Source organism: Penicillium coprophilum (assembly GCF_028826855.1).
Source record: "Penicillium coprophilum strain IBT 35676 chromosome Unknown utg000001l_segment0_segment0, whole genome shotgun sequence".
In the NCBI taxonomy this organism is placed as follows: Eukaryota; Fungi; Ascomycota; class Eurotiomycetes; order Eurotiales; family Aspergillaceae; genus Penicillium; species Penicillium coprophilum.
The window spans coordinates 972,005-990,317 of NW_026622720.1; the positions used below are offsets into that span (position 1 = coordinate 972,005).

Sequence of the window (18,313 nt, forward strand, 5' to 3'; positions counted from 1 at the left end):
GCTCCTATTTGTGAATTGAAGCCTAACATCGATGTAGTGCACGCCATAGTCAATCACGGGACTCCTCACATCCGGAAGTACAGGCTTATAGATATCTCGGGAAACACCGCTGGAGTGCCGATTCTGGTTTATCTGCATCAATATGACGGGCCAAGTTGTAAAGCCTGGTGGATGATTACCACCCAGCTGGAACGGTGTCGGAGGATATAGCCGATCACGAGCTTGCGATTCGTATGTCGTGCTGTTACCATAACGCGCGGTGCGTCCGCTACGGTTGCTGCCAGGGGCTAGTCAGCGAAAACACTTGCCCTGCTTCCATTGCGGCTATGGCGTAGCTGGCATGCTTGGCAGTGATGATCGACACGATATTCAGTCTAAGAGGGACGCCCTCGTCAATATATCATTTTGTTTTGTGTAGATGCTTTCACCATGTGTTCGCCAGGCGAGGTTCACCCTATTACCACTCGTCTTTATACGGGTTAGCTGGGGCGACATTGAAAGAGACTCTGGAGGCGGCCGAGAGTTGGTGATAAGAAAAAGTAATTATTGGAATACGTAGATCCAGTTATCTGATATTGCACAGTACTAACAATTCAACCGCTGAGAGATACTGAATCAAACTTGTATCATAGCGCGAGTGAACGGCCGGCGTTAGGTCAGGGGAAGCTCATAGCATTCATCAATCATGAGAAAACAAAATACAAAAAGTGTGGAGAGCCAGCAGGCGAAGCGCGGAAAAATGAAGCAAAAGCGCAAGCAAAAAAGAAAAAAAAACCCCCAAGGCAACAAAGTAAAGCGGGTATCATGAGTTCGTCAAGCCCATTGCAACAGCAACAGTTATATCCATATCCCATGCTATCCAGACAGTTCTCGAAAGATTTCAACACTGCATGTAGGTCCAGAAGAATAGAACCTATTCCATTCCACCCTGGTGCCGATCTATCTGCGCCTCGAGTTCCGCGTATCTCGACGACCAAGACCGTCATCTTCCTCGTCTTCTTCCTCGACAGGCGCGGGTGTGCGTCGCTCCGTGCGTCTCTTGGGTCGACGACGCCGGTTCGAGCTGATGTTACTCGCCGAGTCATCGGGCGCAAGAGATCGATCGTCATCGAGGAAGTCGTCTTCGCCGCCACTTTCCCATGCACCGACGCCTGAGAAGGGTGTGCCAAGGCGCGCTTCGACGAATGAGCCGCGGCGGCTTTGGTTTGCAACCGACAAGCCGGCACCGCGTTCGCGCAAAGCGCGCCGCACAGCTTCAGCTTTGCAGTGGAGGGCTTCAAAGGCGTCTTCCAGGGCTTCCATCCCGAGGAAAATGTCACGTTCGACCTCTGCCAACGCGGCTATTTCGGTTTCCTCGTCTAGAGCGATCGGTCCACCGAATGTGGCGGGACAGGTGGGTCCGTTCACTTGGCTCGAAGGTCGGAAGCTGCCGTCCATGTAGTTTGGTGTTGGTCCTCGGGAGATACTGCCGCCTAAGGGTGTGGTGGAGCGACTGGCGTAGCGAGACCCAGCGGCATTCGCGGCGGGGCTGTCTTCTGCGCCGCTGCGGAGGAATCCATCAAAGCGGCCAGAGATGAGTATTTCCCACTCGTCATCACTGATGGCGGAAAGCGTGGCAAGAACATGGTGGAGAGTGGGGTTATTCAGCATGTACATAGCAGTTTCTGGGTCACGAGGGAGAGAGGACAGTCGGTAAAGTCGCTGGATGGCTGAGGCCGACGAGATGAGCGCCGAGGGCTTTGATCGAGGTTTTTCGTCGTCGGATCGCGGGACAGGAGTTGAAGAGTTGATGCCGAGCAAAGAGCAGAACAATGAGCGCTGGTGAGGTTCAAGGTGCGTGAGCATGGCAAAGGTCAACGTCTCGTCGTCAACCTCATTAGGAGCGCTGGTGCCTGGATCATTCTGCTCAGAGAGCCATTTGTCGACAGCGACCTTTGTCTTTCGAGACTGCCGTATGAAGTGGGCGCGGTACTCTTCGGGGACATCAACATCAAGCTTCTGCATCGGAATGTGCTCGTCGCCTGGTGCACCCGTATCCACGGCCGTTGGTGCCATAGTGAAGGGAGGCCACATGGGAAGCTCCCTACGGCCAGAAACGAGCTCTAGAACCTCGCCCCAGCTCACTCCATCCGGTTGGTCGTCTATGTCCGCTTGGTCGCATATCTGGCAGTTACATGGCTCGGAAGAGATGTCGCGCGCGAACACCGCTTCGAGACGATCCAACAAACGCCGGGCAACTGACCGGTAGCCCGTCGCAACAGCAAGAGATCCATTCTTATTCATAACTTTTTGGTAGTCGTCCAGTAAACGGTTATATGGATCGAAGATTTTGCCAGCGATAGCCCGGGAGTGAGGCTGTCCTTGCGATAATGGATCCTTCTGTCCGAGACTAGCCAGCAGTGCTCTCGAGACCTTTGTTTCCAGACCACCATTTTTCAGTAAGTAATCGACTCGAGGGATCGTAGCGGGCATTTCGGGCGGAGGTGGAGGCGGCGGGGGTGCACCGAACGAATGCGGATTCGCTGGTTTTACAAAATCGATCGATTCTTCGCTATTCATGCGGTGATGGGACATGGCCGATCGGTTCTGGGTGCGAGAAGGAGGTTTCGTAGGCGGGGTCATGGGTTTTCGTGGCACTGAATGCTGCTGGTTGGGGGCAATAGACGTCGCATCAGATCCGTTAGCTGACTCTGCGCCGGTCTCACGGAGCGTGATGTTCGACTGTGAGGCAGACATCGTCGAGCGACTTGACCGTTTGGGCAGTTTCCTGTCATCGGGCACCTTCGTCTTGGACCTGGAGCTCGATGACCGAGGTAAAGGCTCACTCTCATCCTTGGTTGTTCTGGATTTTGAGGGGGTCTCTGTCTCCGTTCGCGACGTCTTACTGGACTTGGACTTGGTGCTATCATCCCGTTTCGACCGGAGACTCGACGATGACCTGTTGACTGAGGCTCTGATTTTGATACTTGGTTTTTTGGGTTTGTCTGTCTCCTTCTCATCCTCATTCACGATACTGCCCTTCCTTGACTCTTGGTCGAGCCCGGTTAGGGGTGGACTAGGAGGCGCATGGTGATTCTCATGACTCTTCCTGTCGTCATTTGTCAAATCGGTCGGGTCCGGCGTGGGGATATTCGGTTTTCGAACGCCTTCTCTGCTGTGAGCTTTCGAGAAAGTAGGATACGGTAGGCTAGATCTCGACTCGAGGAACGAGGCCTCCGATCTATCAAGTCCAGGCATGGAGGACCTTCGGGAAGTGGATGAACGAGCCGTGGTAGGATCCTCTGGGTCCTTGGTTGAGGTCTTTCTGTTTGTTTTGTTTGTTTTGGCCTTGGACTTCCTATCGTCGCGGTTTAGTCTAACAGGAAACATGACGAATGGTTGTAGATCCGTAAAAGGATCAGTCGTCGGTTACCTGGCTAAACTCGCACGGAGGGGAATGTGGTCCTATTTTTGTCTCCAATTATCCTGGCGCTTAATTCAAGTCGTGACTGGTCGCTTAAGGGGAACCAACTCCGGCATTCCGTGGGGAAAAGGGATGAAAAGTAAGGAAAAAGAAAAGCTCATTCAGGTACGACGCATGAAATGGAAGTAAAAAGAAATGCACTACGGTGATTATGCGGTGAACGATCTTGGGCCCCGCTCTTTAACTGACGTTGCTGCGTGGAAGCCTAAAATCCCGAGATATATATCAAGAGTCGCCTTCTCTCAGCTGACTTTTCTGGGGGAACACGGCAAAATTCTACAGCCTGAGGCAACTCTATATTCTTATCATTTACATAGTAGTTGGGTTAGAATTCTGATATTGCAAGTTATCATGTACATCAACACTAAGAATCAATCTGATTCATGTAATCCATTCACAGCCTTGACAGGGGAGGTCTCTAGTACCCAACTCCCCTCTTCTTCATGAGCCACCCCTCCACTCTGAGCCGCTCTCATCATCTTATCACTCGCAAGGGTCAAATCACCTGTGTTGTAATCCCAAATCCATCCTTCCTTCAGCCACATCCATGTAAGATAGGCACGTAGCTCTTTGTCATGTGGTAGAACGCACTTCCATTCAGGCACGAATCCGACCTCTGTCGCACCCGTCCCTTTCCAGTCAGAGGCTGTCCCCCGTAGCTCATCGCGACAAAAGATCCTCCAGCTATCGAGGGAATATGCTCCAACTCCGGGTAGATGTGCAATCTCCCACGCGACTCGCAAATCTTCTTCATCAATGCATTCCTCACGACCAACGTTTCGACCGTCCATGTTTCGTGGGTAGTGGAGCTTGCGGTATCTCTTGCTTTTGTTCGGGGGTCTGATAGCCATGTTTGTGCTAGTGTGATGCATTTCCTGGCGCGTTGATTTTGGAAGCCCAAGCAATTTATCATTGAGACAAATTCCGCTAAGTCTGCTTCTGCCATTGCCTCAATTGTAGGATATCGTTCGAAAACCTTGAACAAGATCGGTAGAGCAACGCCGCCGCGGGTTCGATTGAGAAATATGGTTGCAATGAGTAAACGAAAGGGGTCATGTGCAAGCTGTTCCTGAATGAGTCCAAAAGAAGGCGCATTAATAGGTGGAAACGGGAGGCAAGATTCAGGATCAACTAGCACACGGGGGAAATAAGGGGAGTGCTTCAGTGGTTTGGCTTGAGGGGTTTTGATGGGTTCCGGGTTAACGAAAGAGGTGACTTTCACAGGAGTTTCAGGGTCAGGGCTAGGGGTTATGGATTGGGATACAAGACAGGGGCTCTTCGGGGGTGATAGCGTGACATCAATATGCGAAGGGGCATCACACAGATCATTCCAATCTGAATCAGAATCGAAATCACTCGGCACATCACTCAAGGAAGAATCTGATGATAAAAAGTCCGAGGGTAGATTGAGATCGTTCAACATCTGTCGGGTTTCGGCGAGAATAGACAACTTGTTCGGCGAGCAAGCCATTTCCCGCTTCCTTTTCGAGCCGACTTTGGGGTTGCCGGCCCCTAAAAAATACTTAGACTGAACCTCATCACTTGGAGTCACACCTGGCAAATCACTGGTCATCAAAAATCCGTGTCCCACAGAGTTGGATCGGCGGGTAGCGAGGGATGACTGGAGCTTCGTCTGCTTCCATCGAAGCCCTCGAAAGAGGTTTGCTGGGGAGTGGAAGGCGGAATTCGGTCCTTTCCATCAATGGAGTCAACTTCAGCTTGTTTCTCTGCACTATGAATGGCATCATCTTGGGATTTTCTCTGCTCAACCGAGAGGTTTCGATGTTTGTTCCGTTCTCTTCTCCGTTCACGCTTGCGCCTATTCTTTTCTCTTTGTGTTTTGTTGCCTGGCTCACGACGTTTCAATGGCTTAGTGTCGACCGGCTTTTCAGGCTCCGGATTCTGAGAAGTGAGCTCCTCATGGGACGGAGATTCGGTCGGGTCCTCGTGTGGGCTAGGGCTACCCCCGATAATGTCCGCGGACAGTATGGGTAGGTCCGGCGTGTTCTCCTTATGTTTTTGTTCATTCAAATGAGCGTAGATAGTATCCCGCCCTTTAGTAGAGACACCTGCAGGGACATGCGCTTCCACTACTTCGGCTGGCTCATCATGCTGCAGAGCATCGTGGCTGTGACGTCTTGGCTTATCCGAGTGACGCCTCTTGCTCTTCTTGTGCTCTTTGTCTTCGCCGTGGTCTGTGCTGCTCTTGCGTCGCTTTCGGCGTGTTTCTGCCTCTCCATCTACTTCATCCCCAAATGCAGAGCCGGCATATTTAGCTGGCGCAATCTCACGGTCCTCAAGGAATGTGTTTCGAACGTGGTCAATCAAAGCATCGATGGATGTGTCGTTCATCCCAGCCTCCAAAGCAACCTCGCGCACTTGACCAGTGAATCTCCGCCTGGCGGAACGTTGAACAGGTTGGACCTGCTCGGTCATGAAAGAATGTGAGACAATGAACTTCATCACCTCCATCTGCTTCTCTGGATCCACTGAAACAAAGATTTTTTCTTCGGCTGTCATTTCATTGTCATCAATTGAAACTCCAGGGGACCCTGTCGGTTCTAGAAGGTTTTTGTCCGCCTCATGAATGGGATACGACTCAAGTTCCACGATGTCCCTCTCATGCCGGGGCTGTGTGATGTCTTCAAGGCCCACAAAAGCTTCATTGTCACCGTCGAGATTCTCCATCGTTACATTCTTCCTTGTGCTAGAAGATCTTCTAGACTTCGGGTTCTTTGCCGTGTTGGTTGTAGGCGAGGAGGAGGTCGAGGTAGTAGAAGAATGCGGCGACTTGGTTTCGGTCCGTCGGCTTCGACGAACGTCGAGCTTGGAAGAGTCAGACGTGCCGTCATACCCAAATGGACTCGATATGCCGATATCCCCATCCATCATCTCGTCCCGGGATTCCTCGATGCTAGCTTCCTCAGACAAGATGTTGTCAACAGCACGGTCAAAGAAGTCTTCATCAAAAGTCTTGAGTGGGTCGATGTCGAAGGAAGGCAAAGGAACAACAACCGAGATGTTACTGAGACGCGCCATTGTATTGCTGATGTCACAATAGATGGCAGCTTGTCTAGGGTAGGAAGTTGGGGAAGTTCAAAAGGTTTGTAGACATATCGGGGGGGATTAGTTTGTTAGATGTGAACTGTTTGGATGGAAAATATCTGGTTAATGCAAGCTAAAAGATAGAAAAAGAGCAAAAAGGGTACCTTTAAGTCTCCTTCGCGAGTCAAATGCCTGATGCTCTCGAGAAAGTCGCGAGGAAAGCTTTCGAGCTCCCTTTGACGCGGGGGTGGTCAATTCACGTGTAAACTTGATAAGGTGACGCGATGTCGTGTCAATGAAGCCAGGAAATCAAAATTAAGCTAGAGGCAAGTTCAGACGAACTTTTAACGTCAATGCAGACTCTTTAAGGGAGAAAGAGAAAAGCGAGCGAGTCGAGCTCTCTACATCAAAAAAGGGAAGATTGAAAGCACAGACCATCCGATAAAGAAAAGCCAATCTACCAGGCGCAGGCGCAGGCGCCTTCCAAGAATCGACAACAAAGGCGGCAATAGGTACAAAATACTTGAACTTAATCGATTCATCTATTTATAGCGACTGTTATGTACCTGACACGTGAAGATGTATGTACTTTGACGTTACTGCCAACAGTTCCACCCTATACAGAATATCCAGCCGAGTTGAGTTGTCTCGGCTCACCAGCCGCGTCAAATGTTCCATTGGGCAAGACCCGAATCAGCTGGGCGCTGCTCTGTCCTGGAGCAACCCAAGTAACATTGTGACCGCGCGCCTTCATGGAGGCAACCGTTGCGTTGTCGTAAGAGTATTCGAAGCTGACCTGGTTCGGCACGAGCTGATCATGCAGACGGGGTTTGGCTAGTGCTTTGGCAGCAGAGAGTCCCTGATCAATGGAATGTATAATGTTCTGGACGGTAGCAGTGATGATACGGCTGCCTCCTGCGGATCCCGCGATCAAAAATAACTTGCCATTGGGTCGCTCAACTATCGCGGGCGTGATGGAGGAAAGGGGGCGCTTTCCAGGGCGAACGTAGTTGGATACGGAGGGGATGTATCCAAATGAGTTCGATGATCCAGGAATGGAGAAATCTGTGAATATTTAGTCAAGTGCTCGGTCTGGGCAGGCTTGCTCGACATACCATTCATCTCATTGTTCATGATGACTCCGGTTTCAGGAACCATGACGTGACTACCGAAGAGGAGGTTGATTGTGGTGATGACCGAGATTGCAAGTCCCGTATGGTCAGCTGCTGCGATATGGGAAGTTCCAGGGCTGATATAGTGTCAGCTCGATGTCAGGGAATAATGCACCAAGTGGGACCTACGTGTCCAGGCTTTCCAGTCCGGCTGGATCATAAGCAGATACGTTCTGGGTTCGCACATCGGAGATTTTGGATCGTATGTCATCAATCGTAGCTTGATCCAAGATTTCCTTCTGATACTTGGCCATCCCGTCAACAAACAGGGGATCGCCCAAATTAGATCTCTAAGTTTGGTGTAAGCGATCATCAACCAGAAATCACAGTTGATCATTCATACCTCGCCGTATCCAAATCGCATAGCCTCGTCCAACCGATGAGTACTGAGATTCACGGATTCTTCAGTCGCAAAGAAGCCTTTGTAGGTCGCGAGAATCTTCAAAATACTCATAGCGATAATACCACTCGAGGGAGCCGATGTACTCGTGATCTTGTAGCCACGATAGTCAATTTGTGCGATATCTCGAATGGCCAGTTTGTAATTTTTAAGATCTTCAAGAGTCATTGTGCCGTTTGCGCTCTGGAGCGCATTGATCATAGCCTCCGCGATAGGGCCCGAGTACAATGCATCTGGGCCACGCTCCGCAATCGCCTCGAGGGTGTCTGCATACCGGCGTCGAGTAATAATATCACCCAGTCCAAGTCTAGTTCCATTGGGAGCAAAGTCGATTGCCCACGTCGGGTTTTTAGATAGGAAGTCCTCTCCAGTGCCCACGGAAGATACCATGTATTTGACAAGATCTTCAGTGACAGGGAAACCGTCACGGGCAGTGCGAATAGCGGGCTGCACAAGTGTCGACCATGGAAGAGAACCGTATTTTTTATGGAGGTACTCGAGGCCTCGCACTTCACCCGGTACTCCACTGGTATGGATGTTAGTTTGGCCCCTATTCACTCGACGTAACTGCCTTACCTTGCCAGTCCTCCGTAGATTGAAGCAGCCTCGTTATTCTTGTACATATCCTCGAATGCCGCAGCTGGGGCCGTCTCTCGGAAATCAATAAATTCGTATTCCCCCTTTGCTGATCTCACGAGCATGAACCCACCTCCGCCGATTCCACTGTGGTACATGCCTAGTGTCTGTTAGCTATGCTCAAGTACAATTACTGACTAGAAGAGTGTAGTCTTACCTACGACACCAATACAAAATTGGGTTGCAATCAACTATATTGTGTCAGCACTGCGATTTACCTGGCGCCCACCTCGATGGGCGTACTCACAGCGTCGGCAGCGTTGCCACCCTTCTTCAGAATATCAGATCCATGACGCGAACAGATTGAGCTTTCGCTAGCGACAGCACCCAGCTTTCCAGGGCCAATTTTACCATGCGACCCATGGCCCCCACTCGACTCTCGCTCGGAGAATTCCAAGGGGGAGGTGTTTGCACTGGGCAGATGAGTTGCGATCAATAGCAGCGACAAAAGCACGATAGCTCCGAGTCTCATCGATTTTAACATATTGACAAGAGTATCCCTCCAGTTTCTCGGTATGGAATGTTGCGCAAGAGTCGCACCGGGAGAAGAAGCTGGCGAGATCGAGTCAAGCTATGGCGCCATCGGGTATTAATATTTTCAGGAGGAAAATTAGTCGCGAGGGGAGAAAGATAGCTGTACCTGTTTCTCCGCAGCTCCGCCGATCTGACAGGGTTGTTGCATGTCACAATTCCAGGCTATTAACTTCGCTTGGGACGCTTTTGTAGAGGATCAGCGGGCTCCAGGTTACTCGCACGAGACTCACATTGAGCGCCGGTGATTCAAGAGTGGAAATTAAGGGTTACATTCTCTCGACAGTGGACATCTCATCAAAGTCTTTAATATGCGTAGCGGTGTAGTGAAGGAATCCCGGACCCCGCTGATAAGCACGGAGTTGGAGATTATTTGGGGTCAAATCGCATACTCCCGGCCCGGGGTCAAGATATTTGGAATCTCATATTTCCATCAGAAATAGGTTAGTTGATGCTTCATGAATGTTTGGATACCTCTATCTATGCGCGCCCATGTTATACTTCCCCGAATCCTCATCATTCCTGTAGCCAGTCTTCCATTACAGCGGCTCCTCTTATCCAAGAAATAGTCTCCTCCCATTCCTGCGGGATCTTGCTCAGTGGTTCAAGTGTAGCCAATACGAGCCGACAACCCCAGTCGCGGACGTACCATCGATGACACAGGAGACACATTGCTATACCATAATGCAAAAACAAAACTTGGGCAATCCAGTCGCCACGCTGAAGCAATGAGGAAAAATTGTCGGAGATAGATAAGGGCCATGCCAGAGGACCACCATGTGGTCCAATTCTCGGCCACGGTTCGATGGCCTGATGCAACTGCTGCCATGTGGCCAAGTATATTGGTTTATCCGAGCCTTCTCTGGTGTCAATTATCAAACGAAGTCGATCCAGCGACCTCACTATGTCTCTGGTCTAATCATCAGCTTTGCAAGCCCTACACAGTCCCTTCATACCTCGCTGGAACATACTGGTGTAGGCCGAATAGTACGTGTGTGTTTTTGACCGGGCTGCCGTCACTGTTTCGTGTTATCATCCGAGTGATCGCTAATGGGCCAGAAAGCAGGGATGCCTTACTGATCATGTTCCCCAGTACCGAGACTTTCCTGAGTATCTGGAGCGCATAGCCAGCCATCTAACTGCGCTTCGACGCTGCCTTCAAGTATCCGGGACAACAGCATGGCCGGGCCAGACATCAATGTGCGAGCCTCGAGAATTACGGAAACTGGGTCCAGTGGTCGATTTTCAACCGATAATACTCGATATCCCATAGCGAAAAGCATGATGATGATGGAGGAGACAAATGCTGGTTCATAATCTGGGGGCGACATTTCTGAAAGACTCATGCTCAGTCCAGCGCATGCCTGGCTCTGATATCGCACGGCGTGGTTTAACCATGAAGTCCGATTATCAGGTTCAAGCGAGGCCAAGTGTAAGGCTGAAAATGCGTGGATGCTGTCTAGCAGATAAGGACAAGATGCGGCCATCCGAGGAATAGTCATGGAGAGATGGTGTGCTGAAAGCCCGTCCTGTGACAGACTCAGGTACGTTGAAGTCATATATTGATGAAATAATCTCGTCTCGAGCAAACGTGTTGCTTGTGGAAAATCTCTTGATGGGGTCACATTGCCACTCTCTGTTTCATCCTGGGCGCTGTATGATGCCATAGGGCTGTCCTCATCTACATTTGGCGGAGGGTATCTGCACTCCAATTTTCGCTTCCGGCAGAGAGTACATTTTGGATTGCCCTCGTCACACTACGTATTGCGTCAGCATATTGGTCTTAGCTGGCGGATGACTGCTATCCACCACGGCTACATAACCCATATTTTCAGCAACGCGATGAGTGCAGAGGAACAAACTTGTTGGCACTGACCTTGACATGTCTCCTTTTACACTCCAAGCACCCCTTCCTGGACTTCGTGTGGCTGCGACGCGATGGCATTGATGGGTGCCATTCAGGGACCAACGCGATGATATTAGCGAAGGAACGAGATTAAGAAGGAAAAAAAGCAATGAGCCTCAGCCCAAAGTCATCTTGGACAAAGCAGACGCGCACCCCTGACCTCGGTACATCCTAGGGGATCTGCACATGACACTGCGTGATTAAGGTGCTTGAGGCACACCGGGCCGGGTTCCCCGCAGATGATGGCTTATATAATCGTCATGTCAAGCTCTGCAACCCGGCAGGGGGAAAGCTAGGAAATAATTCTTGGATATACAGAGGCAGCAATAGGGGATTGTTGAACTGACTAATGGTGAGTGTTGGGGTAAACATAATGACACAGCCGTGTTGAAGCGGATTGGAGATTGAATTTGATCGACGATCGATGTTGTGAGTTCTCTGTCACTACACGACAAAAAAGGAAGGCTGTCACAGATAGTATTTTCTACACGTAATGGAACTCCAAAGGTTTCTTGTATCTTGTTTTTCATTCGCTGTCTTTGTGATGTGTAACAATTGCCTCTCTCCACTGCTCTGTTCCCACTCTCAAATCACGGATTGCACATCCGAGAGAAATTGATACTAGCTGAGTGGGTGAGTTGGACATTATACCCTATGGCAATAGGCTATACTACGGCAGTTACTAACCTCCAGCGAGCCCTTCTACATGTTGGCTGTAGTACATTTTGTTCATACGAGCACTTACATGGCTGAATACATTAAAACACCTCAATTCTCAATCCCCGGTTGCAAATATCCATGTCATTTGCACGAGTTATGCGTCGGTAATTTTTTCCACAATCTGGCCACGGAACTGCGAATGTAAAGAAAGTGTCTCAAGTAGTGATCCATAAAGCACACTATTGAAATCTCATTCTTGATCATCGAGCTCTTGGTGATTCAACGCCAAGTAATTGAAATTTGTGTGCTCTTAGGACCCTAGTATTAAAGCGTGAATGCCTAAGATAAAGAGGCCTTGCTAGGCACTCGTACTCTTTCCTATCTAGAGTCCATAAGTTTATAAACTACGGACTACAATTATACAATGCTTTCTCCAATGCAGCAGCTTAGTTCCTCCCATAGCACTACGGATACTTCGTTCATCCCTATCTCCCGATTCCACATTCGTTAAGAGGATTCTTCGAGAAACCAGGGAATTTGTAATTAGCTCCTGGCAAGCTGAGACAATTGAGCCGGGTCCATTTTTGTCAAGGTCTGTTGTTATTAATGATAATGGCAATTACCGTCGAACCCTTTTTCGGCTAGTTGCGGTGTGATCCTTCAATTTCTAGAAGCCGGGGACCGGATACGCATTAAATCCCGACTTACCATATGCACGGCATATCCAAGAGACCTGTTCGGTCGAACGGTTATTTGATAAGACATTGATCGGTGATGTTCTTGATAAAGATGTGCAACAAGGAAGTGGATATGTGGAGCAAAACGATACACCGTGACCAATCCTCGGGTGACCGGATATTGTTTCCGCATCCCAGCGGCACCTTCGCTAACATACGGAGTAGATGGAGGCCTTCTAGTGTACATCTCCGAATTCCTCGCGTATAAGTGTCCGGATCGGAGAGATCTACCTAACCCCACAGTGGATCCACTGGCATGAAGATCCCAGTCGTATGCTTAGTCTGCTCTTTCAATCATTTACAGACGAACGATGACACTCCGACCCACCCAAAAAAAAAATTAGATGGTAAAAATTAGATTGTACACCAGGAACGCGGCGCATACGAAACGGTGTTGGAAGAATGCTATAGTCCATCTGAGACTCAAAATTCATGGTACTACCATGAAATTTGCTAAGTTCTTGAGAAATGGATCGATGACACCTTCACAGGTTAGGAATTGAAGACACAAACCCTTGACCGGCTGAGAAATGAAGTGGATGAGTGGATCCTGCTAACATAGCCTGTGTAGGGTCCTAGGTAAGCACCCATGAGGTACCTACCTAGGTAGGTAGTTTTTCGTTCTTATCTCCAATCAGGAGTCCAAGTCTGTTTTGATAAATACGAAGTACGTACTACATGTCTAATTCATTCTAGTCTCTATTCTGAATTCTATTGGGATGTTGATTGTTAATTACCTGATTCGAGACATGCCACACCTACAACCATCATCCCTGGGGATCATGCTCCGCAAGGGAAATTCAACACTGTAAGGATGTGGGTCGATAGAGCTCCGCACTCGGCAGAAATTGCCGTCAGTTTCCTCGGCTTATCATGACCGTTGATCAATCACATTTCTACGGAGGTTAATCGCGACAGTTTCAGCCCGCCTATTTGACGCTAGTAATAAATTCGTCCTCATATAGGAAGGCTGTTTTCAACCTCCGTGGATGGTTCGTTTCATTGTACGCTGCCTTCCCTATACCTCTAGGCTCTCTCACCCAAGCCCAGCCCCGAAGGCCCCTATGATATAGGCTCTCTCTTCCCCTCTACCTACACCTATACCTCCCCTAGCACCTCGCCCTAAGAGCTACCGTAAGGCTTCAGTCACTCTCGTTTCTAGATATCAGAGACAGGGGCTCCCTTTTCAGCGATATATTTCTTTAGCCAGAGGCACGCTGGCTCTATTTTATCGGGGCTAGGCTAGCCCATAGGCCAAAGTAGGCGCTGCGTACCCAGTCTAATCAAGACTTTCTGCCGATGATGGTGTTACTAGAGAGGGAATGAGTTGTAGTAGTGTAAGTGCTGTACACCACTATTACAATTAGTGGTTTTATTAGAAAAAGCAAATCAAAGATTGGGCTGAAACTATCGCGACCTACCTCCGACCGCCGTACTCCGGAGCATGTTCGTTGTCTTGGCATTATCAAGCATGTAGAATCCAGTCCACAGATATACAATGTCTAACATGAGCGAATTGCTTTCTGATACGCCTAGATGGACTGTAAGATCCTATCCCTTTGCTTTGCTGAACAACACGAGCTTCGGGATCGAATTGGGGCCATGGTGGGTGGTTCAATCAAATGAACGCTAGTTCCTTGAGCATTTCAGAATGGGCGGGCCTTCTTCTAGCTAAGCGCCGCTTGTTTACTTGCCGATTACGGTAGATCCTGGTCTATCCCTCAGCCTCATACGTAGTGACTCCTGTAGAAGTGGACCCAAGAGCCCCGTCGACGAACGCATGTACCTATTTGATTTCTTGATGCAGGTGTTTCCTCCAATTCCCAACTTGGTTAGTAGACAGCTTATAAGCTCCAATCAGATATACGGTGTCTTCTGATGACCAGGAACATTCTCAGGCCTCGCCGAGGTTATGGCGGTAACTTTAACGCGACATAGGTACTTATAGACCCACCATATGTATTTAATGTTCTGGCTCGCAGGTCTCTCTTAACAGTACTCGAAGTCGATGTATTCAAGAAATCCACCCATGTAACAATTAGACCATATAGTAAAAGCAATAGACCCATGATCTGTATTCTGATAACTGATTTTCTAATCTAAATTCGGATCACAGCCAAACGTTTAGACATGGATTTGGAATTAAATCCATCTACGTTTCAAGCTTGCCTCGTTATCTTGTTAGTGTACCTAGCTTACTCTAGAAGTGTATCTATCCCCACTCCTTCATTGAATTCCCCCTTACCCTGTAAAGAACCTAGATAAGGGCTACAAGGAAAGCCTCCTGTAGATGATAGTTGCTGCGACGTCATGCTGTAATCCATCGATTTTAATCTATTCTCTCATGTGCAGCTGGCTGAAGAATACGTTATGACGCAACCTGGAATGGGGCACATGCAGGTTGGTAGACATGTGAGTAGGTAATTTGGCATGTGTCAAAACGAACAGAACGACGATCTACAAGTGGAGAGAGATGTCTTGGACCGAATCGACCAGCTAGTTCCACGGGATTTGCTTAGGCTAGTGATGACAATTCTTTCCCTTGCCTTGCCATTCTCCATTTTATTAAGCCAGGCTTCCGTGATGGCAGCACGATCATATGAGGTAAGGGTAAGAAACTCAAAAAGTGAACTATATATGTGACAGAATTCGAAAGAGGTTAAACGATGCTGATCGCTCAAATATGCTACTGATTGTTGTGCGTCAAGGACGACCCGCATTGGTTGACAAGCCAATGGGAAGAACCCCATGTCTGACAGGATTGATGGAATGGAAGATCAGCGCAAAGTTCCCGAAGAATCCAGCCAGTGTCTTTTTTGATTCTCACGTACCTGTCGCAAGCGATCCACAACTCATCTGGAACTATAAAACATATCCAGGGTCTGTGATCCTCATGGCCATTCTACAGTCTCCCTGACCCCGATGGATGCCGGCATCATTGACTCAATGGCTTGTCAAACCCCCATAGCCATTGACGGGAGATTGGGTCGTGCTCACTTTGCGCATATATCTATCGACAAAGAGGGGAGCCTTCACTTGCAGTGCTCTCAGTCAATTGCCAAAACCTTTCAAGGGCCCCTGTATGCACGGCTAGCGGATACATTTTTGAAAGCCGTCACGATGTCAGAAGAAGTTTGCTCCCCAGCAACTCGGGGTGGGTTTCACACTGAATGCACCGAAAATTTCAATTCAATGACTAACTGTACCTCGGCATGCTAGCATCACCTCCCCAAACTGCAAAGGCAATCACAAAAGCGTCGCCCCCACTAGAATCACTACACACTCCACACAAGACAGGATCGGACGACAAAGATCGCACACAAAATTCCGCACCAACTAGCCTATCTCCACCAGAAGTAGGGCCAGCCCATGAAGCGCATTCGCCTCGTCGGGACACACAGGGCTTGGAGCGCACAAAAAGAAATGTTTGGAGCAAGGAAAACAGAATGTGGAGGCCCGAAGTCACGATACCTATTAGAGACCGTGATTTTCTACGATTGTACTATGAAAAGGCATTTCAAACCCTGCAGCAGTCAAACTGCCGGGTCCTCGCAAAAGCTTATATCAAGCTGGTGGAGCCTCGAAAGCAGGTATGCTTTCCATACAACGGGCGTGCCGTTGTCACAGGGGTCATTCGCCAGCTTGACCCAGAGGTGGCCAAGCCGCCTTGGTGGCCTCCTGGGGTGAGGCACAGAGAGCCAGACCATCTTCTCAAAGAGGGTAAGAAACGTTCAAAGCTAGGTGCCTGTCAAATAGCTAACCGTCAACAGAGCGCATCAAGCTTCTAGTTCATATCTTATGTGAACTGCGTACTAGCCACAGTATCACCACCAAATTGCTGCGGGAGGCCGACCAGCAAATTCGCCGGTATATAGTCCCTGCAGAGAGGGTGTGCATCTTGGACGAAATTTATCGGGTTCGACAAGAAGAGATAGAATTGTTGGAGGGCAAGAGCGGTATGTTGTTATGATTGTCATGAGGCGTTGGCTGTGCTTAATCTTACAATTGTTTGCAGATGGACAACGTCAGGTGTGGATTTGTCGCATGAATCTGCCTGAAGCACCGGGGACCGCATCCAATGATAATGAACATTACGAAGACGCCATCCCCTTTGATGCCGTACCTACAACTACCTCAAACAGCCCGTCTTCACATGCCACCCCAGGCTCTATCAGCAATGCTCCACTGGCACTACTTGCATCTGACCCAACTCTCCAACCCGCGTTACCTCTGGACCATCCATATAACGTACATTGTCACATTCCTAGGAAGTACGCAAGCCCGGATCCCAATGCCATGTTTTATGACATGAATGTGCCGATATCAATGCCACCGCATCGTTTCAAGAGAAAACGCGACGTCGAGGAGATAGGCCAAAACGACGTGACTAGGGGTGCTATGACCACACCCTACTGCTCTCCTTCGGCCACGAACTACCTTCAATCCTGTTCAGTAGAAAATTATGGTGGACCGTTCAGCTCCCTACAGCACGGTTTTGTTTCCCCGGGACCATTTACAGCAGAAGCATTGACGCAGCCAAGTCAGGGTTGTGATATGTCTCACCATTTTGGCTATTTATGACTATCAACCTTTGGCCAGTCCAACTGGAAGGCGTGGAAATATATCGTATATACTCTGGTGGTATATCTACAATCATTTGTCAGTCGGCTTTTGATTCATTCACATATTGGCTTCCGATCAGTCGAAGTAAACAAAGAAGGCTTTGAGTGTGCAATTGGGACCAGATCTGTAACCAGGTGACGAAGTCTCATGAAAGAAACTCGCGAGATTAGAACGATCTAGCTTTTGCTCTAATAAAGAGTACAATTAGCAATCGTAAGCCCTATGTATTTTGTTTCGCTTCTCTTCTCATCGCCAACTAACCTTCATGCAACTGTAGTTTCACTCTAAATTGAGGGTCGTACCCATATTTCAAAGGGCCAATGATCTTTTCAGAACCAGCTGTGTCAATGAGTCTGACTCTGTACCCCGTCATTTCCAGCGCCGAAGGTCCAGGAATTTGACTTACAACCTGAAATATTTTCAATAATTACATCTATGATCTTAGCAGACATCCATCCATCTGTATATAATAAGTGATAATAGAAAGCTACCAAGACGACACCTCCTGTAGGATGGTCGATGAATCTCACAGAGCTTTACTACGAGGGCAGATGCGTGAGTGACATCAGGGGTATAAAATCGCCATTGCATTCCAGTTGGAGAAATGCGCGCCCACCATGTGCTGCGTAAACAATGACTGCGGTGATGTCTGAGATTGACAGCGGGTTCTATCTATATGGCCAGATCGGTTTTTACCTTCGTTAGCTTACTTCACTGAAAACTCCGGGGGCGCTACTACTCACTAGAAACATGAAATGAAGGCGGAAAAGGCACTGGAATACACTAGTGGGATTGGCCTTTGGAAACTGCACCACGACAAGTCCCCCTATATACTTTTAGAATTTAGGATTTAGAACTCGGGTAATGCAAATCCATTGCATTGCATCTGAAGTACTCTTTCAAAAAATTACCGATCTCCCAACAGTACGACTACCCATACGCCATTTCCCAAATGTTCCAAAATACTTTGAGGATCACTAGTCATTATCTTGTGCATGAAAATCAATCAATATTAGACTAATACTCGGGGATTAGTAAAGATGTGGACCTTTTCGGGATCAGGAGCTAGAAAATTAAGCCCAGGGAGATGTACAGTACTCCCGAGATCCGTACAATCCATACTAGTGGACCTCCGCGAAG

At 48.8% G+C, this 18,313-nt stretch overlaps 6 protein-coding genes across 6 annotated transcripts; 1 reads left to right on the plus strand and 5 right to left on the minus strand.

Annotated features, from left to right (window-relative positions):
* Positions 1–939: 939 nt before the first annotated feature.
* N7500_000358 (uncharacterized protein) lies at positions 940–3,369 on the minus strand (the record flags this gene model as incomplete). Its single annotated transcript, XM_056671504.1, has 1 exon — positions 940–3,369. The coding sequence occupies one exon, from the start codon at positions 3,367–3,369 to the stop codon at positions 940–942; it is 2,430 nt and encodes an 809-aa protein (XP_056537077.1).
* Positions 3,370–3,834: 465 nt separating this feature from the next.
* Positions 3,835–4,314, minus strand: N7500_000359 (putative pre-mRNA splicing factor; the record flags this gene model as incomplete). Its single annotated transcript, XM_056671505.1, has 1 exon — positions 3,835–4,314. One exon carries the CDS (start codon positions 4,312–4,314, stop codon positions 3,835–3,837), a length of 480 nt encoding a protein of 159 aa, XP_056537078.1.
* Positions 4,315–5,035: 721 nt separating this feature from the next.
* N7500_000360 (uncharacterized protein) lies at positions 5,036–6,502 on the minus strand (the record flags this gene model as incomplete). The annotated part of the gene is made up of 1 exon (XM_056671506.1): positions 5,036–6,502. The coding sequence occupies one exon, from the start codon at positions 6,500–6,502 to the stop codon at positions 5,036–5,038; it is 1,467 nt and encodes a 488-aa protein (XP_056537079.1).
* Positions 6,503–7,124: 622 nt separating this feature from the next.
* Positions 7,125–9,200, minus strand: N7500_000361 (gamma-glutamyltransferase; the record flags this gene model as incomplete). The annotated part of the gene is made up of 7 exons (XM_056671507.1): positions 7,125–7,573; positions 7,624–7,757; positions 7,810–7,970; positions 8,024–8,606; positions 8,657–8,816; positions 8,874–8,907; positions 8,964–9,200. 7 exons carry the CDS (start codon positions 9,198–9,200, stop codon positions 7,125–7,127), a joined length of 1,758 nt encoding a protein of 585 aa, XP_056537080.1.
* A 563-nt stretch (positions 9,201–9,763) lies between these two features.
* On the minus strand, positions 9,764–10,806 carry N7500_000362 (uncharacterized protein; the record flags this gene model as incomplete). Its single annotated transcript, XM_056671508.1, has 3 exons — positions 9,764–10,157; positions 10,204–10,266; positions 10,325–10,806. The coding sequence occupies 3 exons, from the start codon at positions 10,804–10,806 to the stop codon at positions 9,764–9,766; spliced, it is 939 nt and encodes a 312-aa protein (XP_056537081.1).
* Positions 10,807–15,472: 4,666 nt separating this feature from the next.
* N7500_000363 (DUF2841 domain-containing protein) lies at positions 15,473–17,131 on the plus strand (the record flags this gene model as incomplete). Its single annotated transcript, XM_056671509.1, has 4 exons — positions 15,473–15,704; positions 15,770–16,270; positions 16,321–16,506; positions 16,566–17,131. 4 exons carry the CDS (start codon positions 15,473–15,475, stop codon positions 17,129–17,131), a joined length of 1,485 nt encoding a protein of 494 aa, XP_056537082.1.
* Between the last annotated feature and the right edge of the window lie 1,182 nt (positions 17,132–18,313).